Source organism: Bombina bombina, chromosome 1 (genome assembly GCF_027579735.1).
Source record: "Bombina bombina isolate aBomBom1 chromosome 1, aBomBom1.pri, whole genome shotgun sequence".
Taxonomy (NCBI): domain Eukaryota; kingdom Metazoa; phylum Chordata; class Amphibia; order Anura; family Bombinatoridae; genus Bombina; species Bombina bombina.
Genome location: NC_069499.1, coordinates 634,258,792 through 634,285,934, shown reverse-complemented (window position 1 = coordinate 634,285,934; position 27,143 = coordinate 634,258,792). Strand labels below are relative to the sequence as shown.

At 37.6% G+C, this 27,143-nt stretch overlaps 1 protein-coding gene across 1 annotated transcript in view; it reads left to right on the top strand.

The window, feature by feature from the left end:
* LOC128660194 (phosphatidylinositol 3,4,5-trisphosphate 5-phosphatase 2) overlaps positions 1-27,143 on the top strand; it is a 254,345-nt gene that overhangs the window by 187,611 nt on the left and 39,591 nt on the right. The window contains exon 20 of the mRNA XM_053713896.1: positions 14,225-14,309. Within this exon, the coding sequence (XP_053569871.1) occupies positions 14,225-14,309 (85 nt within the window). The remainder of the gene's footprint in view (positions 1-14,224; positions 14,310-27,143) is intronic.

Below are 27,143 nucleotides of genomic sequence, written 5' to 3'. Positions count from 1 at the left end.
ATAAAACATAATTTATGTAAGAACTTACCTGATAAATTCATTTCTTTCATATTAGCAAGAGTCCATGAGCTAGTGACGTATGGGATATACATTCCTACCAGGAGGGGCAAAGTTTCCCAAACCTCAAAATGCCTATAAATACACCCCTCACCACACCCACAAATCAGTTTAACGAATAGCCAAGAAGTGGGGTGATAAGAAAAAAGTGTGAAAGCATAAAAAATAAGGAATTGGAATAATTGTGCTTTATACAAAAAAATCATAACCACCACAAAAAAGGGTGGGCCTCATGGACTCTTGCTAATATGAAATAAATGAATTTATCAGGTAAGTTCTTACATAAATTATGTTTTCTTTCATGTAATTAGCAAGAGTCCATGAGCTAGTGACGTATGGGATAATGACTACCCAAGATGTGGATCTTTCCACGCAAGAGTCACTAGAGAGGGAGGGATAAAATAAAGACAGCCAATTCCGCTGAAAAATAATCCACACCCAAAATAAAGTTTAAATTATAAGCAGAAGATTCAAACTGAAACAGCTGCCTGAAGTACTTTTCTACCAAAAACAGCTTCAGAAGAAGAAAACACATCAAAATGGTAGAATTTAGTAAAAGTATGCAAAGAAGACCAAGTTGCTGCTTTGCAAATCTGATCAACCGAAACTTCATTCCTAAACGCCCAGGAAGTAGAAACTGACCTAGTAGAATGAGCTGTAATCCTTTGAGGCGGAGTTTTACCCGACTCGACATAAGCATGATGAATTAAAGATTTCAACCAAGATGCCAAAGAAATGGCAGAAGCCTTCTGACCTTTCCTAGAACCGGAAAAGATAACAAATAGACTAGAAGTTTTTCGGAAATTCTTAGTAGCTTCAACATAATATTTCAAAGCTCTAACTACATCCAAAGAATGCAATGATTTCTCCTTAGAATTCTTAGGATTAGGACATAATGAAGGAACTACAATTTCTCTACTAATGTTGTTAGAATTCACAACCTTAGGTAAAAATTTAAAAGAAGTTCGCAACACCGCCTTATCCTGATGAAAAATCAGAAAAGGAGACTCACAAGAAAGAGCAGATAACTCAGAAACTCTTCTGGCAGAAGAGATGGCCAAAAGGAACAAAACTTTCCAAGAAAGTAATTTAATGTCCAAAGAATGCATAGGTTCAAACGGAGGAGCTTGAAGAGCCCCCAGAACCAAATTCAAACTCCAAGGAGGAGAAATTGACTTAATGACAGGTTTTATACGAACCAAAGCTTGTACAAAACAATGAATATCAGGAAGATTAGCAATCTTTCTGTGAAAAAGAACAGAAAGAGCAGAGATTTGTCCTTTCAAGGAACTTGCAGACAAACCTTTATCCAAACCATCCTGAAGAAACTGTAAAATTCTCGGAATTCTAAAAGAATGCCAGGAAAAATGATGAGAAAGACACCAAGAAATATAAGTCTTCCAGACTCTATAATATATCTCCCTAGATATGGATTTACGAGCCTGTAACATAGTATTAATCACAGAGTCAGAGAAAACCTGTTTGACTAAGAATCAAGCGTTCAATCTCCATACCTTTAAATTTAAGGATTTGAGATCCTGATGGAAAAAAGGACCTTGTGACAGAAGGTCTGGTCTTAACGGAAGAGTCCACGGTTGGCAAGAGGCCATCCGGACAAGATCCGCATACCAAAACCTGTGAGGCCATGCTGGAGCCACCAGCAGAACAAACGAGCATTCCTTCAGAATCTTGGAGATTACTCTTGGAAGAAGAACTAGAGGCGGAAAGATATAGGCAGGATGATACTTCCAAGGAAGTGACAACGCATCCACTGCTTCCGCTTGAGGATCCCTGGATCTGGACAGATACCTGGGAAGTTTCTTGTTTAGATGAGAGGCCATCAGATCTATTTCTGGAAGTCCCCACATTTGAACAATCTGAAGGAATACCTCTGGGTGAAGAGACCATTCGCCCGGATGTAACGTTTGGCGGCTGAGATAATCCGCTTCCCAAAGAGTAGAGACAGCCCCATCAACCTTAGGGATTTTGTCCCAAAATTCTAATCTGTCAGATGGCACAGGATATAATTGCTTAAATGATTAGAAGGAATAAAAGAATTACCCAAATTATTCCATTCCCTGGAAATTACTTCAGAAATAGCACCAGGGACAGGAAAAACTTCTGGAATAACTACAGGAGATTTAAAAACCTTATCTAAACGTTTAGATTTAGTATCAAGATGACTAGAATCCTCAATTTCTAATGCAATTAGGACTTCTTTAAGTAAGAACGAATAAATTCCATTTTAAATAAATATGAAGATTTATCAGCATCAACCTCTGAGACAGAATCCTCTGAATCAGAAGAAACAATATCAGTATCAGAATGATGATGTTCATTTAAAAATTCATCTGAAAAATGAGAAGTTTTAAAAGACTTTTTACGTTTACTAGAAGGAGGAATAACAGACATAGCCTTCTTAATGGATTTAGAAACAAAATCTCTTATGTTATCAGGAACACTCTGAGTATTAGATGTTAATGAACAGCAACAGGTAATGTAACAGTACTAAAGGAAATATTATCTGCATTAGCAAGTTTGTCATGACAAACAGTACAAACAACAGCTGGAGGAACAGATACCAAAAGTTTACAGCAGATACACTTAGCTTTGGTAGCTCCAGCACCAGGCAGTGATATTCCAGAAGTATCTTCTGACTCAGCTTCAACGTGGGACATCTTGCAATATGTAATAGAAAAAACAACATATAAAGCAAAATTGATCAAATTCCTTAAATGACAGTTTCAGGAATAGGAAAAAAAATGCCATAGAACAAGCTTCTAGCAACCAGAAGCACAAAATAATGAGACTTAAATAATGTGGAGACAATAGTGATGCCCATATTTTTTAAGCGCCAAAAAAGACGCCCACATTATTTGGCGCCTAAATGCTTTTGGCGCCAAAATGACGCCACATCCGGAACGCCGACATCTTTGGTGCAAAAAAACGTAAAAAATGACGCAACTTCCGGCGACACGTATGACGCCGGAAACAGAAAAAAAATTTTGCGCCAAAAAAGTCCGCGCCAAGAATTACGCAATAAAATGAAGCATTTTCAGCCCCCGCGAGCCTCACAGCCCACAGGGAAAAGTCAAATTTTTAAGGTAAGAAAAAATGATTTATTCATATGCATTATCCCAAATATGAAACTGACTGTCTGAAATAAGGAATGTTGAACATCCTGAGTCAAGGCAAATAAATGTTTGAATACATATATTTAGAACTTTATATAAAAGTGCCCAACCATAGCTTAGAGTGTCACAGAAAATAAGACTTACTTACCCCAGGACACTCATCTACATGTTGTAGAAAGCCAAACCAGTACTGAAACGAAAATCAGCAGAGGTAATGGTATATAAATAAGAGTATATCGTCGATCTGAAAAGGGAGGTAAGAGATGAATCTTTACGACCGATAACAGAGAACCTATGAAATAGACCCCGTAGAAGGAGATCACTGCATTCAAATAGGCAATACTCTCCTCACATCCCTCTGACATTCACTGCACGCTGAGAGGAAAACCGGGCTCCAACCTGCTGCGGAGCGCATATCAACGTAGAATCTAGCACAAACTTACTTCACCACCTCCATAGGAGGCAACGTTTGTAAAAACTGATTTGTGGGTGTGGTGAGGGGTGTATTTATAGGCATTTTGAGGTTTGGGAAACTTTGCCCCTCCTGGTAGGAATGTATATCCCATACGTCACTAGCTCATGGACTCTTGCTAATTACATGAAATAAACAGTAATTTCCTGTTTTGATCAAAACTTAAAATATAGCTCAAATCCTTCTTTTAAACAATGATACCTGTACATAACAAATGCTCATTTATAATAGTGATTAGGTATTTGGAAATGTATTTATAAAATGATTCAAAAAGAGATTAAATTGTTAATTGCACACATGCCATTTACTGATATTGGCTTAGGTTACAAGTGGAGCGCTATTATTAGCACAGGGTGTAATATCCTTATTGATATTAAAAGTCAATGGTTAAAGATATTAACCAGAGAATGTTAGTGAAATGAGACTGTTGAGGGATTTCGCGGGGCCGCACTATTTGACCTTCAGATGTTAACATGCTCCAGCGCTAACATTTTACAACTTGTAATGTGAAAGTTAAAATTGGAATACTATGGATTGTGCTCTATTGATGTTAGCACACAGAGGGTTAACATTTTTTAAGCTCCACTTGTAGTCTGGGTCAATATTGGTAAAGTGAAATGCATGCATTTGAAAGCGCAGACTGGCAGTGACCATCCTTACAGAATCAGCTGCCATTTTGTGCATCCTGATTAACCAGGTCTCTTTACTTCTATGCAGAAGAGTAAAAACTCTTACTAAACATCCTCTTCAAAGCCCTGTAAAACAGCTGTGTCTTATTGTTTATTCACATGTTTAACAAAATATTTCCTTTATATAATATATGCAATTTGGGAAGTTTAATTAATTAAAATAGTTGCTTTTCTAACAGATTGCAATAGTTTAGAAAATTATGCCAATAAATAAATAAATCACAATGCAAAATGTTATGCAATGGGGTCTGTACATGTATTAGAAATTCTTGTCTAGCGAAAACATAATCGCATTTTCACATTCCCCATACAAGTCAATGGAGGAAAAAAAATTGTTGGGAAAAAAAAACATCATGCAAACAACATAGCATATTCGCATTAGCAAATGTGAAATATTTACAGTAACTACATAGTTACAAATCTTTATTAAATATGAATATTGCATAAATAGGTTTTATCATGTTTTCATCTACTTAACCCTCTCCCTTTTGCTTTCCCATTGATTTCTATATGCATGCACACACATGCAAAAACTTAAGTTATGATTTTTGCGCTACTTGGGTTACCACTTGCGCAAAATAAGAATACGAACGTAACCCAACAAGCACAAAAAGCTTAACCCTAGCTGAGTTTTCTCGATCGCAAAAAAATAAAAGTACCGCGCCACTTGTAATCTAGCCCTTAGTGTTTTCATATTAACTTGGTATTAGTTAAAGTGTATAAACACATTTATTTATTTTTCATTTAATTTGTGAGCATCTGAAGCAATTACATTTTTTAAGAGGTTACTGTTGCATGTTGCAACATTAATCTATTCTTCTTAGACATATGGTTGTTTTAAATTAAAGGGACAGTCTAGTCAAAATTAAACTTTCATGATTCAGATAGGGCAACAATTTTAAACAACTTTTCAATTTATGTTTATCATCAAATTTGCTTTGTTCTCTTTGTATTTTTTGTTGAACGCTAAACCTAGGTAGGCTCATATGCTAATGTCTAAGCCCTTGAAGGCCGCCTCTTATCTGAATGCATTTTGATAGTTTTTTTAAAGTTAGAAAGTGCTAGTTCATGTGTGCCATAAAGATAACTTTGTGTGCACTATCGTGGAGTTATTTATAAATCAGTACTTATTGGCTAAAATGCAATCTGTCAAAAGAATGGAGTCTGCAGAGGCTTAGATACAAGGTAATAAGAGAGGTAAAAAGTGTATTAATATAACAGTGTTGGTTATGCAAAACTGGGGAATGGGTAATAAAGGGATTATCTATTTTTTTAAACAAAAATATTTTCAAATTGAATGTCCCTTTAAACTCATGTACACATTTTATAGTCATAATTTGTCATTTCCAACATTAAAGGGACAGTAAGCAATAGTTTGTACTACAATATATTACAACCATTGCAGTACAAAGATGCTGAAGGACATAAACAGACTTTTGAAATGACATTTTAAAGGAAATATTAGCAAACGTGTGGGTGCTTGTTTACATACACCCTCACACAATCCTTAGTTAATTGAAGCTCCTTTTTTATTTTTGGTGGGTGGTACAGCAAATCAGATACCCAACTGCCAGCCAAATTGAAAATAAACAGGCACAAAAAAAGTCTTAAAGGGACACTGAACCCCAATTTTTTCTTTCGTGATTCAGATAGAGCATGCAATTTTAAGCAACTTTCTAATTTACTCCTATTACCAATTTTTCTTTGTTCTCTTGTTATCCTTATTTGAAAAAGAAGGCATCTAAGCTTTTTTCTTGGTTCAGTACTCTGGACAGCACTTTTTTATTGGTGGATAAATGTATCCACCAATCAGCAAGTACAACCCAGGTTGTTCACCAAAAATGGGCCGACATCTAAACTTATATTCTTGCATTTCAAATAAAGATACCAAGAGAATAAAGAAAATGTGATAATAGGAGTAAATTAGAAAGTTGCTTAAAATGTCATGCTCTATCTGAATCACGAAAGAAAAAAATTTGGGTTCAGTGTCCCTTTAAGACTCTAGAACTTAAACACTTACAATATTTATTCCATAATTACATGTGTTTCAGTACTAAGTTCTAGTTGATAAATATTTAATATTATAAAATTCCCATTCATAAATATATTGTATGCTAATTTGAATGATTATGGATTCAGTATAAAAAGACTGTAGTTTATTAGTTGAGAAAGACATTACCTAACTTGTAGTTAAACATAAAAATATGTTCATATCTGTTGAGCACGGAAACCACTAATTAATTGGCAAGGAAATATTCCAAACCTGTGAAGAATGATGTGGCTCTTTAGTATTGCCTACAGGGAAGTTTACATTACTTTGAAGAGCAAGACACTTGCAAATGTTCCTCTAGGCTAGGAGGATGTCTTTGAACATTTGGTGATTTGCCTAATTGGGAGATAACTAATGCATCTGGTAGCAATTGTATCTAACCAAAACCAATATTTGTTGAAATTACATCCTAAAGGGAAATAACCCATCCTAAGTATTGGATTATACTTACTAGAAAGCATTGCAATATGTATTATTCATCATTTAAAAAAAAAAAAAATACCTTTTATTTTTTGTAACTTAATATGTGTTTGGCCCATTGCTTCATGTCATTGCATCACATAGGTTTGGGGTCTCTATATGAAGGGGAAAGAGTAGCTTTTCCTTTGTAAGTGGTTGCTACGCGATACCTCCACTAACCCCAGTGAGTTTCTTAGTCATGCTCAGTAGAAGACTTTTGTGTCAAAAATCATTTGACAGGAGGAAAAAGGCAAAACTCTCTCTCTCCCCTCTCTCTCTCCTCTCTCTCTCTCCCCTCTCTCTATCCCCTCTCTCTCTCCCTTCTCTCTCTCTCCTCTCTCTCTCTCTCCCCTCTCTCTCTCTCTCTCTCTCTCTCTCCTCTCTCTCTCTCTCTCTCTCTCTCTCTCTCCTCTCTCTCCTCTCTCTCCTCTCTCTCTCATCCAAAAGAAAGAAAAGTTTATTTAAATATATACATGAATGTGCATATTTATTAAGTGGTGAACAACAAAACCACTGTGTTACACATTTCATAAAAGTGTTATAAAGGTGCATATTTATTAAGTGGTGAACAACAAAACCACTGTGTTACACATTTCATAAAAGTGTTATAAAGGTGCATATTTATTAAGTGGTGAACAACAAAACCACTGTGTTACACATTTCATAAAAGTGTTATAAAGGTGCATATTTATTAAGTGGTGAACAACAAAACCACTGTGTTACACATTTCATAAAAGTGTTATAAAGGTGCATATTTATTAAGTGGTGAACAACAAAACCACTGTGTTACACATTTCATAAAAGTGTTATAAAGGTGCATATTTATTAAGTGGTGAACAACAAAACCACTGTGTTACACATTTCATAAAAGTGTTATAAAGGTGCATATTTATTAAGTGGTGAACAACAAAACCACTGTGTTACACGTTTAATAAAAGTGTTTAACACATTAAAACAAACAATATACCCTTCACTAAATCCCGATCACAAACACTAACTGCAGAACCACACTACAACACTCCATTCTCCCTCGAGCACAGCATCCAAATCATGTTTCATGTAAGATCCAGTGGGTGGGTAGTATATAAAACAGTGTTTCTCTTGTTAAATAGCAGGAAATTTTATATTTTATAATAGAAGTAAATTGAAAATTAATTTAAAATGACTTGCGTTATCTAAATTATTTTGATTTAATTTTATTTCATACAGCACTTCAACAACATATGCTCCAAGGAGCACAGCATCCAAATTGTGTGACATATGCTGTCAAAGTTGGTTATGAAGACAATTGGGCACAAACCCTGCAGTGGTGTATCTTGTTTATATATTGCCCATCCATTATCACAAACATTTCAGTGTTGTGGTGTAGTACTGCTGTTTGTTTTTATGATATGGGTATTTTTTTATTTTATGTGTCTTGCTGGTTTTAATGTGTTCAACACTTTTATGAAATGTGTAATACAGGGTTTTGCTGTTTACCACTTAATAATATGTACATTTAAATTTACTTTGAGTGCAGAATTCCCCATACTTTTTCTTAAATAAATTCCTTTATGGAGACTGGCACCATCTGTTAGTGTGCTTTTTTTTATAATCAATATCCACTTAGCAAAGTCAGTATTGGATTTAATTTCCCTGTCCCCTGTATCATGTGACAGCAATCAGCCAATAACAGACAAATACATATATTCCGTGATGTCTCACACATGATCAAAAAGCGCTAAGGTGCCTCAAAACAATAGTGGTAGCTTATATTCAGCAATTCACTGGAGGATATCAGATACCAATATAGTGTGCTCTCATCTTGCTGATCTTCAGTATCTGAAATGCTCTGTTTAAAAGGACATTAAAGTCAAAATTAAACTTTCATGATTCAGACAGTGCACTGCACACTTTCGGAGGCACTAGCTCAGTGATGGCTAACCTTGGCACCACAAATGTTTTCAAACTACATTTCCCATGATGCTTAGGCACTCTGTAGTCTAGTTGAGCATCATGGGAAATGTAGTTCTGAAACATCTGGGGTGCCAAGGTTAGCCATCACACTGCACTAGCCCATACTGAGCATGTGCTAGAGTTCACAGTATATGCATTTGTGATTGGCTAATGGACTTATTTAAAATTCAGACTAAGGGGCCGACTTAACATTGTGCGGGCAGACATGATCCGCTGTACCGGATCATGTCCGCCGCACATCAACATCGGCCGCTAGCAGGGGGTGTCAATTCCTCCTATCGGGATGATTGCTGTCCGCCACCTCAGAGGTGCGGACGAGTTAATAAACAGCGGTCTTGAGATGCAGCATAATAAATCGGCCCCTACGAGTTGCATTGTATTTTTATTATGTATTTGTTGATTATGCTATTCTATTGTATTTAATGGTCCTTTAAGGAAAAAGCTGATCATCTGATAAAACAATCTATTCCCTTCCATACCTTTTATTTTTATTTATGGATTATACTGTCACCTGTTTTAAAAGGGGTGCGTGTCAGAGACCTCAGAGTGAGAGCCTGGCTCCACAACACTGATAGAAGCTGTTAAATATCTGTTTATGTGTACTTTTCACAGCCATTTTATTAGTAGTAAGGAATAATTATCATCTAAATTAAAGGGACATTAAACCCCAAAAAAGTATTTCATACTTCAGACAGAGAATATAATTTTAAACAACATTCCAACTTACTTCTATTATCTAATTTGCTTCATTCTTTAGATATCCTTTGTTAAAGAAATTGCAATGCACACGGGTGAGCCAATCACATGAGGCATCTATGTGCAGCCACCAATCAGGAAAGGATATTAAGAGAATGAAGCAAATTAGATAATAGAAGTAAATTAGAAAGTTGTTTAAAATAGTATTCTCTCTCTGAATCATGAAAGAAAACATTTGGGTTTAATGTCCCTTTAAATATACTTTTAGCTAATTTATCTTGTTAGTAGTGTAATGACTGCTGGGGACAGACATGTTCAGCTAAATAACAAACTGTAACTTAAAAATACTTAAATAAACAGTGTAGGGAGGAGTAAATATCATAATGTTGACATAAAAATTAAAGAACAGATGTTTCCCTTGACTTACTTTCTGCCATTCAATTATTTCTATAAAATGAATGTTAACATTTGAATAGTGTAAGTAACATTCTAATATTACATTTGAATATTGACTCCAATAGACCTAAAATATATGAGAATAAACATTTGAATGTGTGTATTCAAACATATTACATTTGGAATTAATGTTCATCAAATATTAGATAGTTAATGAGAAAATAAAATAGGACAAACGCCTCTAATAATATATCTATTTAGAAGCACTAGGTGGCAGTAGTTATTTGCAGATACAAGGAATATGAAGGAAATGCACAAATTTAATGTCATTTTTAAACGTTCACCAGATCCCTGTTTTATTTCTCTTGGATATAAGAGTTCTGAGTAGGTCTTCAATAAAGCACTGTGCACTTCACTTAGAAAAGCTGAAAATGAAAGTGTTTGTTTCTTCAAACATATATAGTATACATGTTATAGTGTCATTTTAGAGTGAATGCTGCACAGTTATTTCACAATCAATGCCTTAGCAGTTATACTAAAGCCAGCTCAGGTGGAGCAGCGTATAGAAAGAAGCATTAGTATAAACAGAAGATAAATATAACATACAATAAATATGGGACTGTTCAGAAATTGCTTAAAGGGACACTAAACCCAATTTTTTTCTTTCATGATTCAAATAGAGCAGCAATTTTAAGCAACTTTCTTATTTACTCCTATTATTAATTTTTCTTTGTTCTCTTTATTTAAAACGCAGGATTGTAAAGCTAAGGAGCAGGGCCATTTTTGTTCAGAACCTGGTTTACGCTTGCGTATTGGTGGCTAAAAGTAGGCTTTTTAAATAAAGATAGCAAGAGAACGAAGAAAAAATGATAGTAGGAGTAAATTAGAAAGTTGCTTAAAATTGCCTGCTCTATCTGAATCATGAAAGAAAATTTTTGGCTTTAGTGTCCCTTTAATAAAAATCAATGCACTGTTTAGCAATGGAAATATAAAGGGCATATAGCATTTCATTGTAGAGTGGTTTCACTGGAGAGCCTTTTACTCATAGTTTAGTGGCAGTGCCTGGTAATAATGGGTGCGTATGGCTGTCTTTATGGCATTGAACCATAGTTAAAAGTGGGCGACATGTGGGAGCACAAACTTTCCGAGGCTCCATCAGTAAGAATGAAGGAGGTGATACCGCACTTAGAGACTTGGGTTAGGAATACAATGTACCTCTTCACATTCCCACTGATCACAGCAAAGTAGAGACTATAAACCAGTTGTTTGGTGCTTTCTTCTGTGAACCCTCTGGATGCGCAAGCAGATAGCAGGGTGTACTCTACTGTTCTGACTAATTAAGCTGTGCCCATCTACCAGTTAATGGATGAGCTCCCAGTCAGCGGCGGATGAGACCATTCAGGGGACCAAGGCAAAAATTAGGGACGGGCCACCACCTCTGCCTCACCCACCACCTATACATCTCCCTCAAGCCACCACTTGTCTGCCTCATACTCCAGGGCCAGATCCAAAACTATAGGGCCCCCAGAGCAACAGATTTCCTACACAGACAAAGGGCATCCACTCCAGGAACAGGGACCCAATCTGCCCACCCTTAACTGCTCAGTTACTGGTAGCACAGTTGTCAGCGTTGCTCTAGCTCCTGATCATCCGCTGCCGGCCCCAGCTCACAACCTCTAGATCAGCTGTCAGCGCTGCAGCTGCTCTCGCTAATCTTTGAACTTGATGGGCTGTAGAAACTCAATGTGTGTGTCTGGTCCCTTAATAAAATGTAAACGCACTTTATAATGAGGTCGACTACTTTACAGTATTGACCATCCCCTTGGAATAGATAGGTTACGATCATGTCTTTGATTCATATATTAGACGAGACCAGGGCAGTGATCTGTTATTTTGTCTTCCTTATTCCCCCCGTCCCCTCCCTTTTCTTTCATTTTTTCATATCTTTATATTCACAAAATGTGTTTTGACAATATATCTGGGAACTAGCTACTTCTTAAAAATTCTTAAAATGATTGGGAAGGTTTGAAACATCCATATTATTGTCTTTTTTGTTATTTCTTGTGTTCTTCTGTTAAACTTGAATTTTGGATGTAACGTTGTGAAAATTGTGAACCCAATAAAAAAAAATTTGAATTAAAAAAAAAATGTAAACGCACTGTAATATATAATTACTAGGAGGCGCTAATACTACAGTATTTGGTAAAAATGTGTGTGCGTGGGGTGAGGGGGTAGCATTTTTGCTATCACTCCATTTAAACAAAAATAGAGTCTTGTTTGTTTTATTTACTTGTCAAAACTATATATTTTTTTAAGTAGACAACCCAAGGTATTGCTCTAGACCACTGGTTTTCAAACCTGTTCTCAGGCCTCCCTAACAGGCCACATTTTGAGGATATCTGAACTGGAGCACAGGTGAAACAATCAGCTAATTAGTAAACATGGTTATTTTACCTGCTGTCACCCAAGGTAATCATGAAAACCTGGCCTGTTGGGGAGGCCTGAGGACAGGTTTGAAAACCAGTGATCTAGGCCCATTTTGGTATATTTCATGCCACCATTACACCAGCAAATGTGATCATAAAAAAATTGTTAACTTTTTCACAAACATTGGGTTTCTTACTGAAATTATTTACATACCACTTGTGCAATCATGAAACAAATTATTGTAAAAGCTTCTCTGGGATCCCCTTTGTTCAGAAATAGCAGACATATATGGCTTTGTCACTGCTTTTTGGTAAATAGAATGCTAATTGCAGCTGCGCACCACACTTTTGTTATTCCCGGCAGTGAAGGGGTTAATCAGGTAGCGTGTAAAGTTAATTTTAGCTTAAGTGTAGAGATTACCTGCCGCCTGACACCTCCCACCCCCTGATTCATACCTGATCCCTCCAAAACAGCTCTCTTCCCTACCTCACCCCCCCCCTCCTCCTCCACTGGTCACCACCATATTAGGTACTGGCAGACAGTCTGACAGTCAGCAGTTTAGGTTTTTTGTTATTATTATTTGTAATATTTTTTTTCTGCAGTGTAGTGATCCTCCTCAACCCTCCCACCTCAATGATCCCCCCAAATAGCTCTCTAACTCTCCCCCTTCCACTAATTTCAGCCATCTTTAGTAAATTAATAAATATATATATATAAAAATAAATCTGTAGTGATCCCCCCATCTCCCCCCGTCTGGCGATCATTAGCAAGGCATCCTCCACCCCAACTTTTTTATATAGTGTAGCTCCCCACCCCACCCTTTCCATTCATTTTTTTTTCTGCAGTGCAAGGCCCATCCCTCCAGCAGATGATCATTACAGGCGAGATGGCGACACACTCAGTGTCCCCATATGTAATGATTGTGCTCCGATTCCATATGCAGGCAGATGCTTGGATCTCAGGAACTCCAGCTCTTGGCTGCAGCTTGGACATATATATATACGTCATGTGGTAGGATAGGCAAAGTAGTGCATGACGTATATATACGTCCATTTGGATTAAGAGGTTAATGAAGATCCATTTGTCTGTTTATTTTCTATGAGGAACTTGAAACTTAAAGAGACATCAAACCCATTTTTTTTCATGATTCAAATAGAGCACACAACTTTCCGATTTACTTATATTATCAACTTTGCTTCATTCTCTTGTTATCCTTTGTTGAATTAGCAGTAATTGCACTACTGGAAGCTAGCTGAACACATTGAGTGAGTCAATGACATGAGGCATTAATGACAACCACCAATGAAAAGCTAGCTCCCAGTAGTGAATTGCTGCTTCAAAGTCTACCTAGGTATGCTTTTCAAAAAAGGATACCAAGAGAAAAAATACAAATTAGGTAATAAATATAATAATTAGGAAGTAAAATGGAAAGTTGATTAAAACTATATCCTCTATCTGAATCATAAAAATATTATTTTGACTTTACTGACCCTTTAAAGTTAAAGAAGTAGCCAATGCTACAGCTACAAGACAGCAGCTCCACAAGAAAAAATAATCTTTTAATGGAGTCAGGACTGGTCAAAATCAAAAGTGAAACTTGTATACGTTTTATCTAAAGTCAGAATCAGTCCATTGACAAGGACAGACTCTTATTATACAGCACATATCTGTTCATTGCTACTTCTGCAGTTAGCATTTGTTCCATTGCTCTACCTGCACTTACAAAGATATTTCTGCACCAAACTCCTCTCCTCTTTTACTAAACTCTCCTACAATGCTCCTCAGGTACTTATCTGTCAAACATTCTTGTGCCCTGAACATTTCTTCCCATGCACCATTGCACCCTTATACATTCTCCTTAATATATTTATTTATGTTCTATCCTCAGATGGTGAGAGCGTCTGCCAAATCGCTGGTGCTGCTGCTCCGCCCAATGAAGCTGTTGCCTTGCAGTTCTCCAGCCGTCTATCCAGGTATGCTGGACCCTGGAATCCTGCCCTAAATGTCTGCACTGTAATTATTTTCCACTGTTCAGTCATGATATACAATAATGATATTAACAAATAAAGGCAAAACCCTGTCTATATTCATAAAGAAATGCAGCATTTTCAAGTGTTGTCCCTTAAATCCACTACAATAGGCCGTGTATTTTCAAGCTTATCTAAAAATAAATGAAGGGAAAATATGATGCCCGATATTCTTGTATATTGCAGCAACTTTTAAAGACGCATTTGATAAAAATAAGCAGTGTTGTGTTTGGATCGATAAAGGGGAAGTAGTGAGAAATTGGGGTGTTTTAAATTTTGGGGGGTTTCAATCACAAGTTTTTTATTATTATTATCATTTAATTTACATATTTTTTTATTTTCTGTAACGTAAATTAATTGGACCTGAAATAAAATTATGCATTATAGACATACAAGTACTTTTCCTACGCACTTCTGTCCGGCTGTATTTGCTCCATTGGTGCTCATCAGCAAGCAGATGGCGAACTTTTGCAGCGAGTATACAAGTGTGTTTCTAAATCACATTTCCATGTCAATATGGCTGTCCAAAGCATGAAATATTGCAAGTGCATATATTGTCATTTAACATTTCACTTATTGAATAAGGGCTAAAATGATCCCTTGTGTAGCTTTTTGCTACCTAGCAAAATGCTGCCCCATATATATATATATATATATATATATATATATATATATATATATATATATTCTCCCTTTAACTGCACAATAGGATTAGAGCATTATTTGTTCTGAATTTTCTCATCTCCAATATATTTTAAAGATGGAATGTCCAAACTTTAATTAGATGGATTTACTTTTTTTATTAAGTTGGACTCCATGAAACAATTTTAAGTATAGTTATGTTATCTCTACTGGCTATGGGCAAAAAAAAGCAAATCAGCTACAATCTGTTGTTTAGTAATTAGAGATCTGCAGGTAGGTCAGAATCTACCTTAAGATTAAACCTGTAATAAAGAGTGAATGACATAGAATGAGGAGTGTGTCGTTTTAATAACATTACCTGCACAGTTTAGAATAATTGTGTAGTAGCAGGAAACACAGCAAAGGTCTATTGCGCTTATCTAAGTAGTTTTGTACACAGTCAACCATCTAAGGTTTTTAAGTCTTCTGTCATCAGAAATAATCAGATGTTGCACTATATAACATTTCGGTAGGTAGAATACACTTTCTATAAAGTTGATTCATTGGTGCTGTAGAGCTAGGCTCCAAGCAAAGAAACCAACTACAAAGGCAAGATTACATATGCGGCGGTCGCAAAAGCCGGCGCCGCCTATTTTTAGTCGAATCGAGCGATCACATATACAGCACCGTATACAAGTTAGGCGCGTATATTTCACCCGTCGCCCGCTGTTTTTACTCCCATAAACTCCCATATAGATTAGGAGTTTTTTTTTTATTTTCATGGGCTGTAAAAGAGCTGATTGCATTTTAAAGGGCAATGCCCATACAAATTCCACTTTAGGGGCAATGGGTAGATTAGTTTTTTTTTTTTAGTTATGTTTTTTTTATTTTGGGGTTTGGGTGGGTGGGGAGTTGTACTGTTAGGGGGTATTTTGTTTTTTTGTTTCCTAAAAGAGCTGTTATCTTTAGGGCAATGCCCTACAAAAGGCCCTTTTAAGAGCTATTGGTAGTTTATTGTTAGAGTAGGTTGTTTTTTTTATTTTGGTGTGGCTTCTTTGTTTTTAAGGGGTATTAGATTAGGAATAACTTTTTTTATTTTGGATAATGTAGTTTATTTTCTGTAATCTCAGCTTTTTTATTTTTTGTAATCGTAGCTTTTTTATTTTAATGTAATCTTATGTTTTTTATTTTACTGTAATCTTAGGTTGTTTTTTTTAACTGTAATGTTAGGATTTTTTATTTTAATGTACAGTTAGGATTTTTTATTTTTGGTAATTTTTTTATAAATTTTTAAGGCAGATATACTTTTTTATTTTATGTAATTGTATTTTAATTGAGGTTTACAGGGGGTGTTAGGTTATGAGGCTTAGTTATTAGATTAATACTTTGCGTTGTGGGGGTTGGAAGATTAGGGGTTAATAGTGTAATTAGTTAGATTGTGATGTGGGGGGTTGGTGGTTTAGGTGTTAATACTTTTATTAGTTAGATTGCGATGTGGGGGGGTTGGCGTATATAGGGGTTAATCACTTTTATTAGTAGTTGCGATGTGGGGGGTTGGTGGATATAGGACTTAATCCCTTTTATTAGTAGTTGCGATGTAGGGGGATGGCGGAAATAGGGGTTTTGACGTGTCAGTTTAATTTTTTTGAGGCGGGTTAGATTTTTTTACATGTATTTTGCACTTTTTTGTTTTTAACTTAGGCGCTGGCAGATGATATACTGCCGTAAGTCACTGGTGACGCAAGATATGTGTATTTCCGCACATTTCTGAACGTCGCCAGTTTGTTCTACTTACGGCAGTATATCAGCTGCCGGTGCAGTTTATGTGATTCACCCGATGTGCGAGGTGAACTTACGGACGACGGGGATTCAACAGTTGTGCTGAAACCTACGCCGCATATGTAATCTTGCCCCAGATCTCTTTCTATGGCATTTTATTTTTAAGACTACTGTTAAATGACATGAAACCAGAGATTGGGAAACTGGTTTCACTTCATCAAGCCCTTCCATAGGATTAACAGTTTTTGAACAGTGAAGTAATTACTAAATGTAGTTTATAAGACTTTTGCAGAGTGACAATCAACTTTAAAAAGCTGCTATCAGAAGCTAAAGATAATACAGTTTAAAAAAAAAAAATCTTATGAAATTTGAATATGTTTAATTGTTACTCCTTTAGATTTTATTGTGTCATTATCTTTAATAGGCTTGTGCACTGCTGGTCTGAATATTAATTTAGGGGTTACATTAGGGGGCCCCAATGGAGAACAAAGGGGGGGCAGTGACTAGAAAGTGTTTGGGAACCACTGATATAGAGCATACATGTGTAAACAACTTCCCAATTTACTTCTAAATGTAATATTACTTTTGCTTCAATCTCTTGGTATCATTTATAGCAAACAGTTATTAAGGTGTACAGCACTACAGTGTCCAAGAGTGCTTGGTGTAAGGGGCAGCTGCAGTCTCCCCAAATAACTCAATGTATATAGTAGTGACAGCAGCACTTAGTTGTGCTATATACATTGGTATCATTTATGAAAGGAGTAGCAATCCACTACTGGTGGCTAAGCCAATGACAAGATGCATGTATGTGCAGCCACCAATCAGTAGCTAGTGCCCAAGTCTCCCTATGTATGCTTTTCAACAAAGTATACCAAGAGAATGGAGCAAATTAAATAAAAGAAGTAAATTCCTTACTATGTAAAATATGTCTTGCAGTGCTATAGAAGAGGCAGAGCACGGCGTTCCCTTGGCTTGTTTAGAGTTGGGATTATTTTAAAGCAAGCAGAAAACTTTTTTATGAACCTTTCATGAACTATTCCATTTGGTATTTTATAGGTCCTAAAGAAGGACCATTTTTACGTGATTTTATGCTACTAACGCAAAGATTACAAGTCGCGCGTTGACTGTATCGCGCATACGAGCATCTTCAGCCTCGCTAGCCTCACCAGTCCTTATGTTATTAAATAGTATTTAGGGAGCCTAAAGAAAAAAACATATCGCACGAGCGATGCAGTGAGCGCACGACTTTTAATCAAGCCGTTAGTGAAGAATTGTTTTAGGGATTATACCTAAATGATATTGTGTTACGGAAATATTTTATTTCTTTGTGCAGGTTCATATATCTTTCATTAAAATGTTTAGTGTTTTCTGGCAGGACAGAGAAAATTGCAAAAACACTTGCTCAAAGTGTATCCAACTCTCTATTTCAAAGCTGGTGAAGTTGGCTTACAGAAACATTTTTATTTAATTTTACATAATATTATATTGTTTGAAAATAGTCATTTTTTTTTTAATTGTATTTTCAATTGTAAACAAATTTTAAAGAGGTGCCATGACTTTCCTAATGAGGTACAAAAGCTACAGTGATATTCATGTTAAGGGTGAAGAGTATGAGGTCAGTTATTTTCTATGGGACTAAGCTCAGAACTCACAGGCCCTGTGAAGTTCCATTTCTTTTCTTTATGAATCTCACAGTTGCCTGTGAAGTGAAGTCAATTGAATATAATCTCACTAGAGAGCTGTGAGTTTATGGAATTTAGAACCTTTCTAGTACTGAAACCATCATTTTCTCCAACAACAAACAACAATCGTGTGCAATTTTAAAAGGTACTTAAAATGCTAATATTGTCTTGAAGAGTTTTCTGGTCCAATAACTTTTTTTTTTACTTCCCCACCAACACTACTCTGTCACCTCTGGTTAATTTTCTTCCTTACCCCGTTTATTATTAAGTTATAAACACAGTGGTTGTAAACTGACCTTTCTGAAATAAATGTGCAAATGTTTCTCTAGATTATGCCCATGATGTCATACCTGGTAAATGGTAGTATTCAGTAGTGGTCACTCTAGGGCAGGGGTGTCAAACTGGTGGCCCGCGTGCAGGGGCAAAACTACAGGGGGTGCAGAGGTCGCAGGTGCGACTGGGCCCCTGAGGGTGGGGGCCCAGCTAAAAAAAAAAAAAAATGTATATATTTTTTTTATATAATTTTTTTTTATAAAAAATGTTAACCTACCACTGCCTGCACTGATATCATGTGAGTGTGACATGACTACAGGGGTTAGTGTTTCTGTTTTACATTGGTGTTTATGTGTGTGTGTATGGTGTGTGTGTGTGTATGTATGTGACTGTGTGTGTATTTATGCATGTATATGTGTGTGTGTATGTTTGTGGAACCAGCAAATTACAGACATTGTTACTACAGCATGGGGGGCTGGGGGTAAACAATGTCACTATACAGTACCACTATATACAGTATGGGGCGTGGACCATGTCACAGACTACTGTCGTCACTTTATAAAGTACTGGGCGGGTAGGGTCAGGCCAGCCATCTCACCGGCAGATTACAGACTGTGTCACTAACTTACTATATACAGTACTGGGGGGTTAAATAGTGTCACTATATACAGTCATAGGGGGTCAGACCATCTCACAGACTGTGGGCACAGGGTACCTCCTTTTGCAGACATGTAATCTGATTAACATTTTTTTTCTGTGTTAAATGTAAAAAATAAATAAAAAAAATGATATGTATTAAATTCACATTTTTTTGGAGGGGGGAGGGGCGGTGGGGGGCCCCTTTTTTAGATTCTTGCACCTGGGCCCTATGGTTTCTAGTTACGCCTCTGCCCGCGGGCCTCAAGCGGCCCACAAGCTAATTTTGTGCGGCCCACGCCACCTCTATGAAAAATAATAACTATAATATGCTTATTAATTAAAGAGCGAGTGCGCTTACTGTTTGTGATGCGCATACGTGCAACCTCCATTCAGCTCTCCATTATAATGACTGTATCCCTTTGTTCTGGCATTGCCATTTACTTGTTGTATAGTGAGCAGCTGCACTATGGTAGCAAGATCATTAAAGCCCCTCAGTCTTTAACGAGTAACATTGTTATTAAAAAGAAAGAGGCAAACACAGATAAGTGCATTATGATCTATTTGACACATGCAGCACTTCTTTATATGTGTTCATTACTATGGCAGCACTGATTTCACGCACCATTTGTAACAATTCCTTTCCCTAATTTTCTCTTTAACTAAAATCACATACTTTATATTTAATAAATAAATATTTTATATTATATACAACAGGTGTCTATCACTATGTAAACAGTGGGTCGCTATGCCGACAGCATTGTGATCCACTATTTATAATGGAGAGGAAATGTTATACTATGCGCATGCGTATGTTAATTGATTTTATGAATATGATTTTAAGCCAGAAATATATTGAACCTTATCAGAATTTGACATATACATGTATTCATATTTTTTACTCTGAAATTCTAGAAATTATGCACTCAGGCAGACGGTAAATCTCCAATATATTCTTACTCAGTTATTTATTTATTTTTTATTTTTTATCATACGGATATACCGGATCTATCCACTAGGTGGGAGTACAACCACAATTTTAGATTCATAAACGAAGTGGGTCTCTATTTTGTTGATGGTACATTTATTAGAGAAGGAATTAGATTTCTGAAATAGCTTATTGTAAACTTCTAGAGTAACCTTAGTAAAGAATACTATATTTCCTCCCTGATACTAGAGATTTAAGTACTTTGGTTGTTATATAAGACTTCAGGATGAGTTGTTGCTACCTAATGATATAGGTTAACCTAGGTCTTTAGCCTTTTGTTTAACTGAGTCTTTTACGTACATGTTAATATAGCTGTTATTCCTACTTCTAGTATGCTACAGGTCCATATGCATTAATATTTTCCACAGAGAAAATGCGAATATGTATATCCTATTTTTGTATAAACGATGACCCCACAGTATAAAGGACGCCCCTTTCAAAAGTTCTTTTCTGTCATTGGACCTGAACCCCCCCCCCCCCCCACACACACACACACATATCTGTTTACTGGATAAACACAGATTCCATGAAACTATGTGATTCAATTTTAAGAAGCATATATTTATAGTAATTAATCTAGGTGGTACAAGACTTTTGACAGGTGCATAGAGTAATGACTTAAAGGTTGACAACACTGGTACTTTCATTCTAGTCTACTAGACTATCATAGTGTATGTGTCTTAAACAATATATATGACAACATTTCTATGTATTATATGGTACTAATCAGTTACATTTATTCTATTATATATTTTTTATAGCACCTGTAACCTCTATATAGAAAGTATTATATGCTTCTTCTTTTATTTTTAAAATATTACCCTTCCCCCTATAATACTGATCATAAGGGTAAACTCATACTTATTCTTGAAGGTCATTTTATAGTGCTTGTGACAGAAAGTCTGGTTTGGTGATAGAGGGAGTATATATTAGACCATGTTTAATACATTTCACTTTACCATTTTGCTAAGAAACCCCAGGGAAGTGATTAGTGTTTTTTAGTTGTGAATACCTTACAGCTGTTAAAGACAATTACACTCAGGTGTGGCTCATGATTACTGCTCCTATGGTTTAAAAGGGAAGCATCTCTCTAGCTAAGTAGATTACAGCCAGACAGGAGGCCTGATATGATGTGTTGTGAAAAATATTATGTACTAAACGTTTTGCTGGATTGTCCTCTATTGCATTTAAACCCTAGAAGACAGTGGTTGCCAAAGATTATTGTTACATATGGTGGAGAAGACGGGCAGCCACATTTTATGTCTGTGGGTTTTATAATTTGCAAGCAACATAGAGGAAGTTATTAAAGCACTGATTCAGTCTACCGCTGTGCAACAGGAGGCCAATAGAAAAGCTGCTGAAAACAGTGCAGCTCTGCAGCAGTTGGTGTTGGCACAGACGGAGAACGCTATGATTATGGCAAAAGCACAGAAAGAGAGTGCTGGTGCAACAGATGGTCACATTTCTTTTTTTTTTTTTTTTTTTATTCTTTATTGAAACAATATCGAGTACAATTCGACAGAAACAAAGAATTATATTGACTTTATACAAGAGTAACTGTGATTACAAATCCATCTAGTCCTATCGGCAAAAGTAAAAAAACACAAATTATAATACCCGTATTGAATTTTCCAGGTTCTTTTTCCCTATCCCTTTCCCTCTACCATGAGGGAGAAGGCACACTCCATTCATAAAAAAAAAAAAAAAAAGGACAAATTAGATATATCAGGGCAAGACAAAACAAAAACAACAATCACGGCAAAAACAAACAAACGGGGGGATACTTTTCCCCCCTTCTCCTCTCTCCCCCCCCCGGCCCCCCTTCCCAGTATGCCCTTCTCTTTATTTGGGGTTTCCTCGTCTTCCTCTCCACCTCTAGAGATGGTCACATTTCAATCAGAAACATTCAGGAAGGTTTGTGAGGAACAGCAGAACGCCAAATGCACCTTGCAGCAAGAGATTCAAGCTATATCTGAGAGACTGAACTCTGATCCTGCTGGTGACTGTCAAGGCTCTTAAGTTATACGAGCTAGTCACTATATTCAAAAGATGTCTGCAGCGAACGATGTTGAGGCGTATCTTCTTGCCTTTGAGAGAACAGTGGAAAGAGAAGGATGGTCAGCAGATGAGTGGGCGAGCATACTTGCACCTTTTTTAAGTGGAGAACCTCAAAAGGCCTACTTTGACCTAGAGCTGGAGCAAGCCAGTGACTATGACAAGCTGAAGGCTGAGATCCTGGCACGCCTAGGAGTGACTTCTGCAGTACATGCTCAAAGATTCCACTCTTGGAGATATGCATCTGATAAAGCTGCAAGATCACAGATGTTTGACCTCATTCACCTTGCCTGGAAATGGCTGCAACCAGAGGTTAACTCCACTAATAACATTGTGGAGTTATTGGTGATGGATCCTTTCAATGAAAATTACCTGCTTCCCTGCGTCGATGGGTCAGTCAGGGTGACCCTCAAACTGCAGATCAACTGATTGCTTTAGTGGAAAGGTATATTGCGGCAGGAGAAGTTTTGCATCTACCTCCAGCAGATTTACCCTCCTTTCATATTTGCCAGAACTCTACAAGAACTGGTAAGACTGTTCAAGGGGGAAGGTGGGGGGGGTGAGAGACCAGCAGTTATATTTACAAGATACAAGGGACACTCCTCTGGGAGATAGAGGAACATTTAAATATAACCAACCTGGAAGGAAATCTAATTATAGTATTAAATGTTTTAAGTGTAATGAGGTTGGTCATGTTGCCAGAGACTGTGCCCTTAAAGATGAACTGATGGACTATAGTACAAGCGATAATACAGGGCCGCACTCATTTCTGTCTAACTGTATTTATCCTGATAATAGTGATGTCTCTCACATGTGTTTGGTGACTGTAAATGATAGAATGTGTAAAGCATTACTTGATTCAGGTAGTATGGTTACATTAGTGGCAAACTGTATAGTACCTGATGTGACTATAGATCATATGCATAAAATGGATATTCTTTGTGTTCATGGTGATAAATGTGAATATGCTACAGCTGATATAAATTTTGAAACACAATGTGGTTCTTTAAAACATTGGGTAGGTGTAGTACCCAAATTAGCTCATGAGGCGGTGATAGGAAGAGATTTTTAAATTATGGGCTTTGATAGTAAATTCAGCTAAGGAGTCCAAAGGGAATGAAACAATTGAGGATTTTGTGTTTCCTTTTTCTGAAATTGATTTGGACGAAAACAATAAAGGTAAAACTTATTGTCCTATGCCTGTATTGATAGGAGACCAGCCTCTACAGAATAATGAGCCAGGTGTTAGTATAGAAAGCAATAATGATTTATTAGATTTGGAGGTTAATTGAGGTAATTTTAAAAGTGCCCAATGGGAGGATCTTCTCCCTGGCTGACTCACCTCTTTCGGTTTGTCACAATGGACTGATTCTCCCACTCACACAGACGGTCACTCCCTTGACCTGATCTTTAGCTATTGATGCACTCTCTCAAACTTCACAAACTCCCCCTTTCCTCTTTCTGACCACCATCTCCTTACTTGCAACATATCATCCCTCCCTATAACTCTCCCTCCTTCTACTCCTCACACCAAACTTCACAGAAGCATTAAATCATTAGATCAGCAACAGCTTGCTAATTCCCTAGAACCTCTCCTCTCATCCTTCTCCTCCTTTTCCTGCCCTGACCAATCTATCTGCCACTATAATCCCACCCTTACATCCGTCCTTGACAATCTGGCCCCTCTTACCATAGCTCGGAGTCATCCTCAGCCCTGGCATACTCCTCTGACATGGTACCTACGCAGATGTTCCCATACTGCTGAGTGGCACTGGAGAAAATCTTGGAGTTCAGTTGATTTTCTTTATTACAAATTCATCTTGAAGTCCTACTATTCTGCCCTTAATCTCCATAAGCAGCACTACTTCTCTACTCTTATCTCTAATCTTTCTTCAAACCCAAAAAGTCTGTTCTCCACTTTCAATACTCTTCTCCACCCTCCCCACCCCCTAATACAACTTCCCTGTCAGCTCAAGACTTTGCCAGCCCCTTCATTTACAAAATCGACTCCATCAGAAACAAAATCAGCTCTCAACATAATTCCATTCTCTCACCCCCTCAAATGCTCTCAATCAACCACAACCCACATAACCTTAAACTTAGCTCATTTTCCCCTGTTACTGAGGAAGAAGTTTCGGCACTTATACTGCGCTCTCACCTAACTACCTGTCCCCTTGACCCTATCCCATCACAGCTACTACCCTCCCTCTCTGCTACCATTACCCCTATACTCACACACATTTTCAACCTCTCCCTCAGCACCGGTATATTTCCCTCATCTCTGAAACATGCACTAGTCACACCTATCCTCAAAAAAACCTTCCCTTGATCTTACCTCCCCATACAACTACCACCCTATTTCTCTCCTCCTTCTTGCCTCAAAGCTTCTTGAAAAACTAGTATATGCACGCCTATCCCATTTCCTTACATCAAACTCCCTTCTTGACCTACTGCAATCTGGATTTCATCCCCATCACTCCACAGAGACAGCAATTGTTAAGGTTACCAACGACCTACTTACAGAAAAATCAAAAGGCCACTTTTCTCTGCTTATCCTCCTTGATCTGTCCGCAACCTTTGACACTGTTGACCACCCTCTTTTTCTCCAAACCCTCCAATCCTTCGGCATCTGTGACACAGCCCTCTTGTGGCTCTCTTCCTACCTGTCAAACCGTACCTTTAGTGTAGCCTTCTCTGGGGTCTCCTCTGCCCCGTCACCACTTTCGGTCGGAGTTCTGCAAGGCTCTGTCCTCTGTCCCCTTCTCTTTCAATCTACACGTCATCACTAGGTTCCCTAATAAAGTCCCACGGTTTACAATATCATTTGTATGCCGATGACACCCAAATCTACTTCTCTGAACCAGACCTATCTCCTGCCTTGCTAACCCGTGTCACTAACTGTCTTTCTCACATCTCTAACTGGATGTCCTCTCACTACCTTAAGCTAAATCTCTCCAAAACTGAGCTCCTTATTTTCCCCCCTTCTTCTAAACTCTCCACCCCCAATCTCTCTATAACTGTCAACAACTCCATCATTGCCCCTACCCCGCATGCCCGATGTCTCGGGGTCACATTTGACTCAGAGCTTTCTTTCACTCCTCACATTCAGTCCTGTTGCTTCCACCTTAAAAACATCTCTAAAATTAGACACGTCCTTACACAAGACACAGCTAAGATTCTAATCCACTCTCTCATCCTTTCCCACCTCGATTTCTGCAACTCTGTCCTCTCTGATCTCCCCACCTGCCACCTAGCTCCTTTACAATCCATAATGAATGCCTCTGCCAGGCTCATCTTCCTTACACATCGCTCTTCATCTGCTGCACCTCTCTGCCAATCCCTTCACTGGCTTCCTCTTGCCTCTAGGATCAAACACAAAATTCTCACTCTGACATACAAAGCCCTCAACTGCACTGCTCCCCCCTATATCTCAGACCTTGTCTCCAGATACTCTCCCTCCCGTCCCCTTCGCTCTGCTCATGACCTCCTACTCTCCTCCTCTCTTGTTACCTCATCGCACTCCTGTTTACAGGACTTCTCCAGACTGGCTCCCATCTTGTGGAACTCTCTGCCTCGCTCCACAAGACTCTCCCCTAGTTTTTAAAGCTTCAAGTGCTCCCTAAAGACTCTACTGTTCAGGGATGCATACAACCTACGCTAACCTTATACCAGTTCCTCTCCTCCATCGCTATCCCCTGGACCCCCTTAGCATGTAAGCCTTAGAGTCCAGCTGTTTGTAGATCACTATCTTAAGAGCTGACTACAACAGTGCAACTCTTGGCAGGGTCCTCTACCCATTTGATCCATATAATTGTTTTGTTGTACTCCGCATTTGTTTATAGCGCTTCGGAATCTGTTGGTGCTCTACAAATAACCGATAATAATAATAATAATATCCAGTTTTGTTAACTCCAGATTTTTGTAAAGATTTTATAGTGCAGAGTGATGCTTCTGATGTTGGTGTGGGGTCTGTTCTTTCCCAAGAGTTCCAGGGGGAGGAGAATCCTGTATTATTTCTTAGTAGAAAATTAAACCAACAAGAGAAAAATGACTCTATTGTTGAAAAAGAATGTTTAGCTATTAAGTGGGATTTGGAGTCTCTTCGGTACTATTTGTTGGGGAGGAAATTCAGGTTGATTGCAGATCATGCTCCTCTCAAATGGAGTCAAATGGAGTCAGAATAAGGAGAGGAATGCAAGAGTGACTAGATGGTTTCTTAGTCTGCAGCCTTTTCATTTCATTGTTAAGCACAGAGCAGGTCTTTTGCAGGGCAATGCTGATGGTTTTTCAAGGGTACACTCTTTAATGTCTATGGTCGCTCACTCCACCAAGTGTGAGCTGGGGGGGGGAGGAAGTGTGACAGAAAGTCTGGTTTGGTGATAGAGGGAGTATATATTAGACCATGTTTAATACATTTCACTTTACCATTTTGCTAAGAAACCCCAGGGAAGTGATTAGTGTTTTTTAGTTGTGAATACCTTACAGCTGTTAAAGACAATTACACTCAGGTGTGGCTCATGATTACTGCTCCTATGGTTTAAAAGGGAAGCATTTCTCTAGCTAAATTAGATTACAGCCAGACAGGAGGCCTAATATGATGTGTTGTGAAAAATATTATGTACTAAACGTTTTGCTGGATTTCTGTTTGCTGTTACATTCTGTAAAGGACATTTATATTGCTGCAGACATTGATTTGCTGTTTTGGAAGCTTGTGCAGAGAAGCTTACAATTTTGCCTTACCTGTGA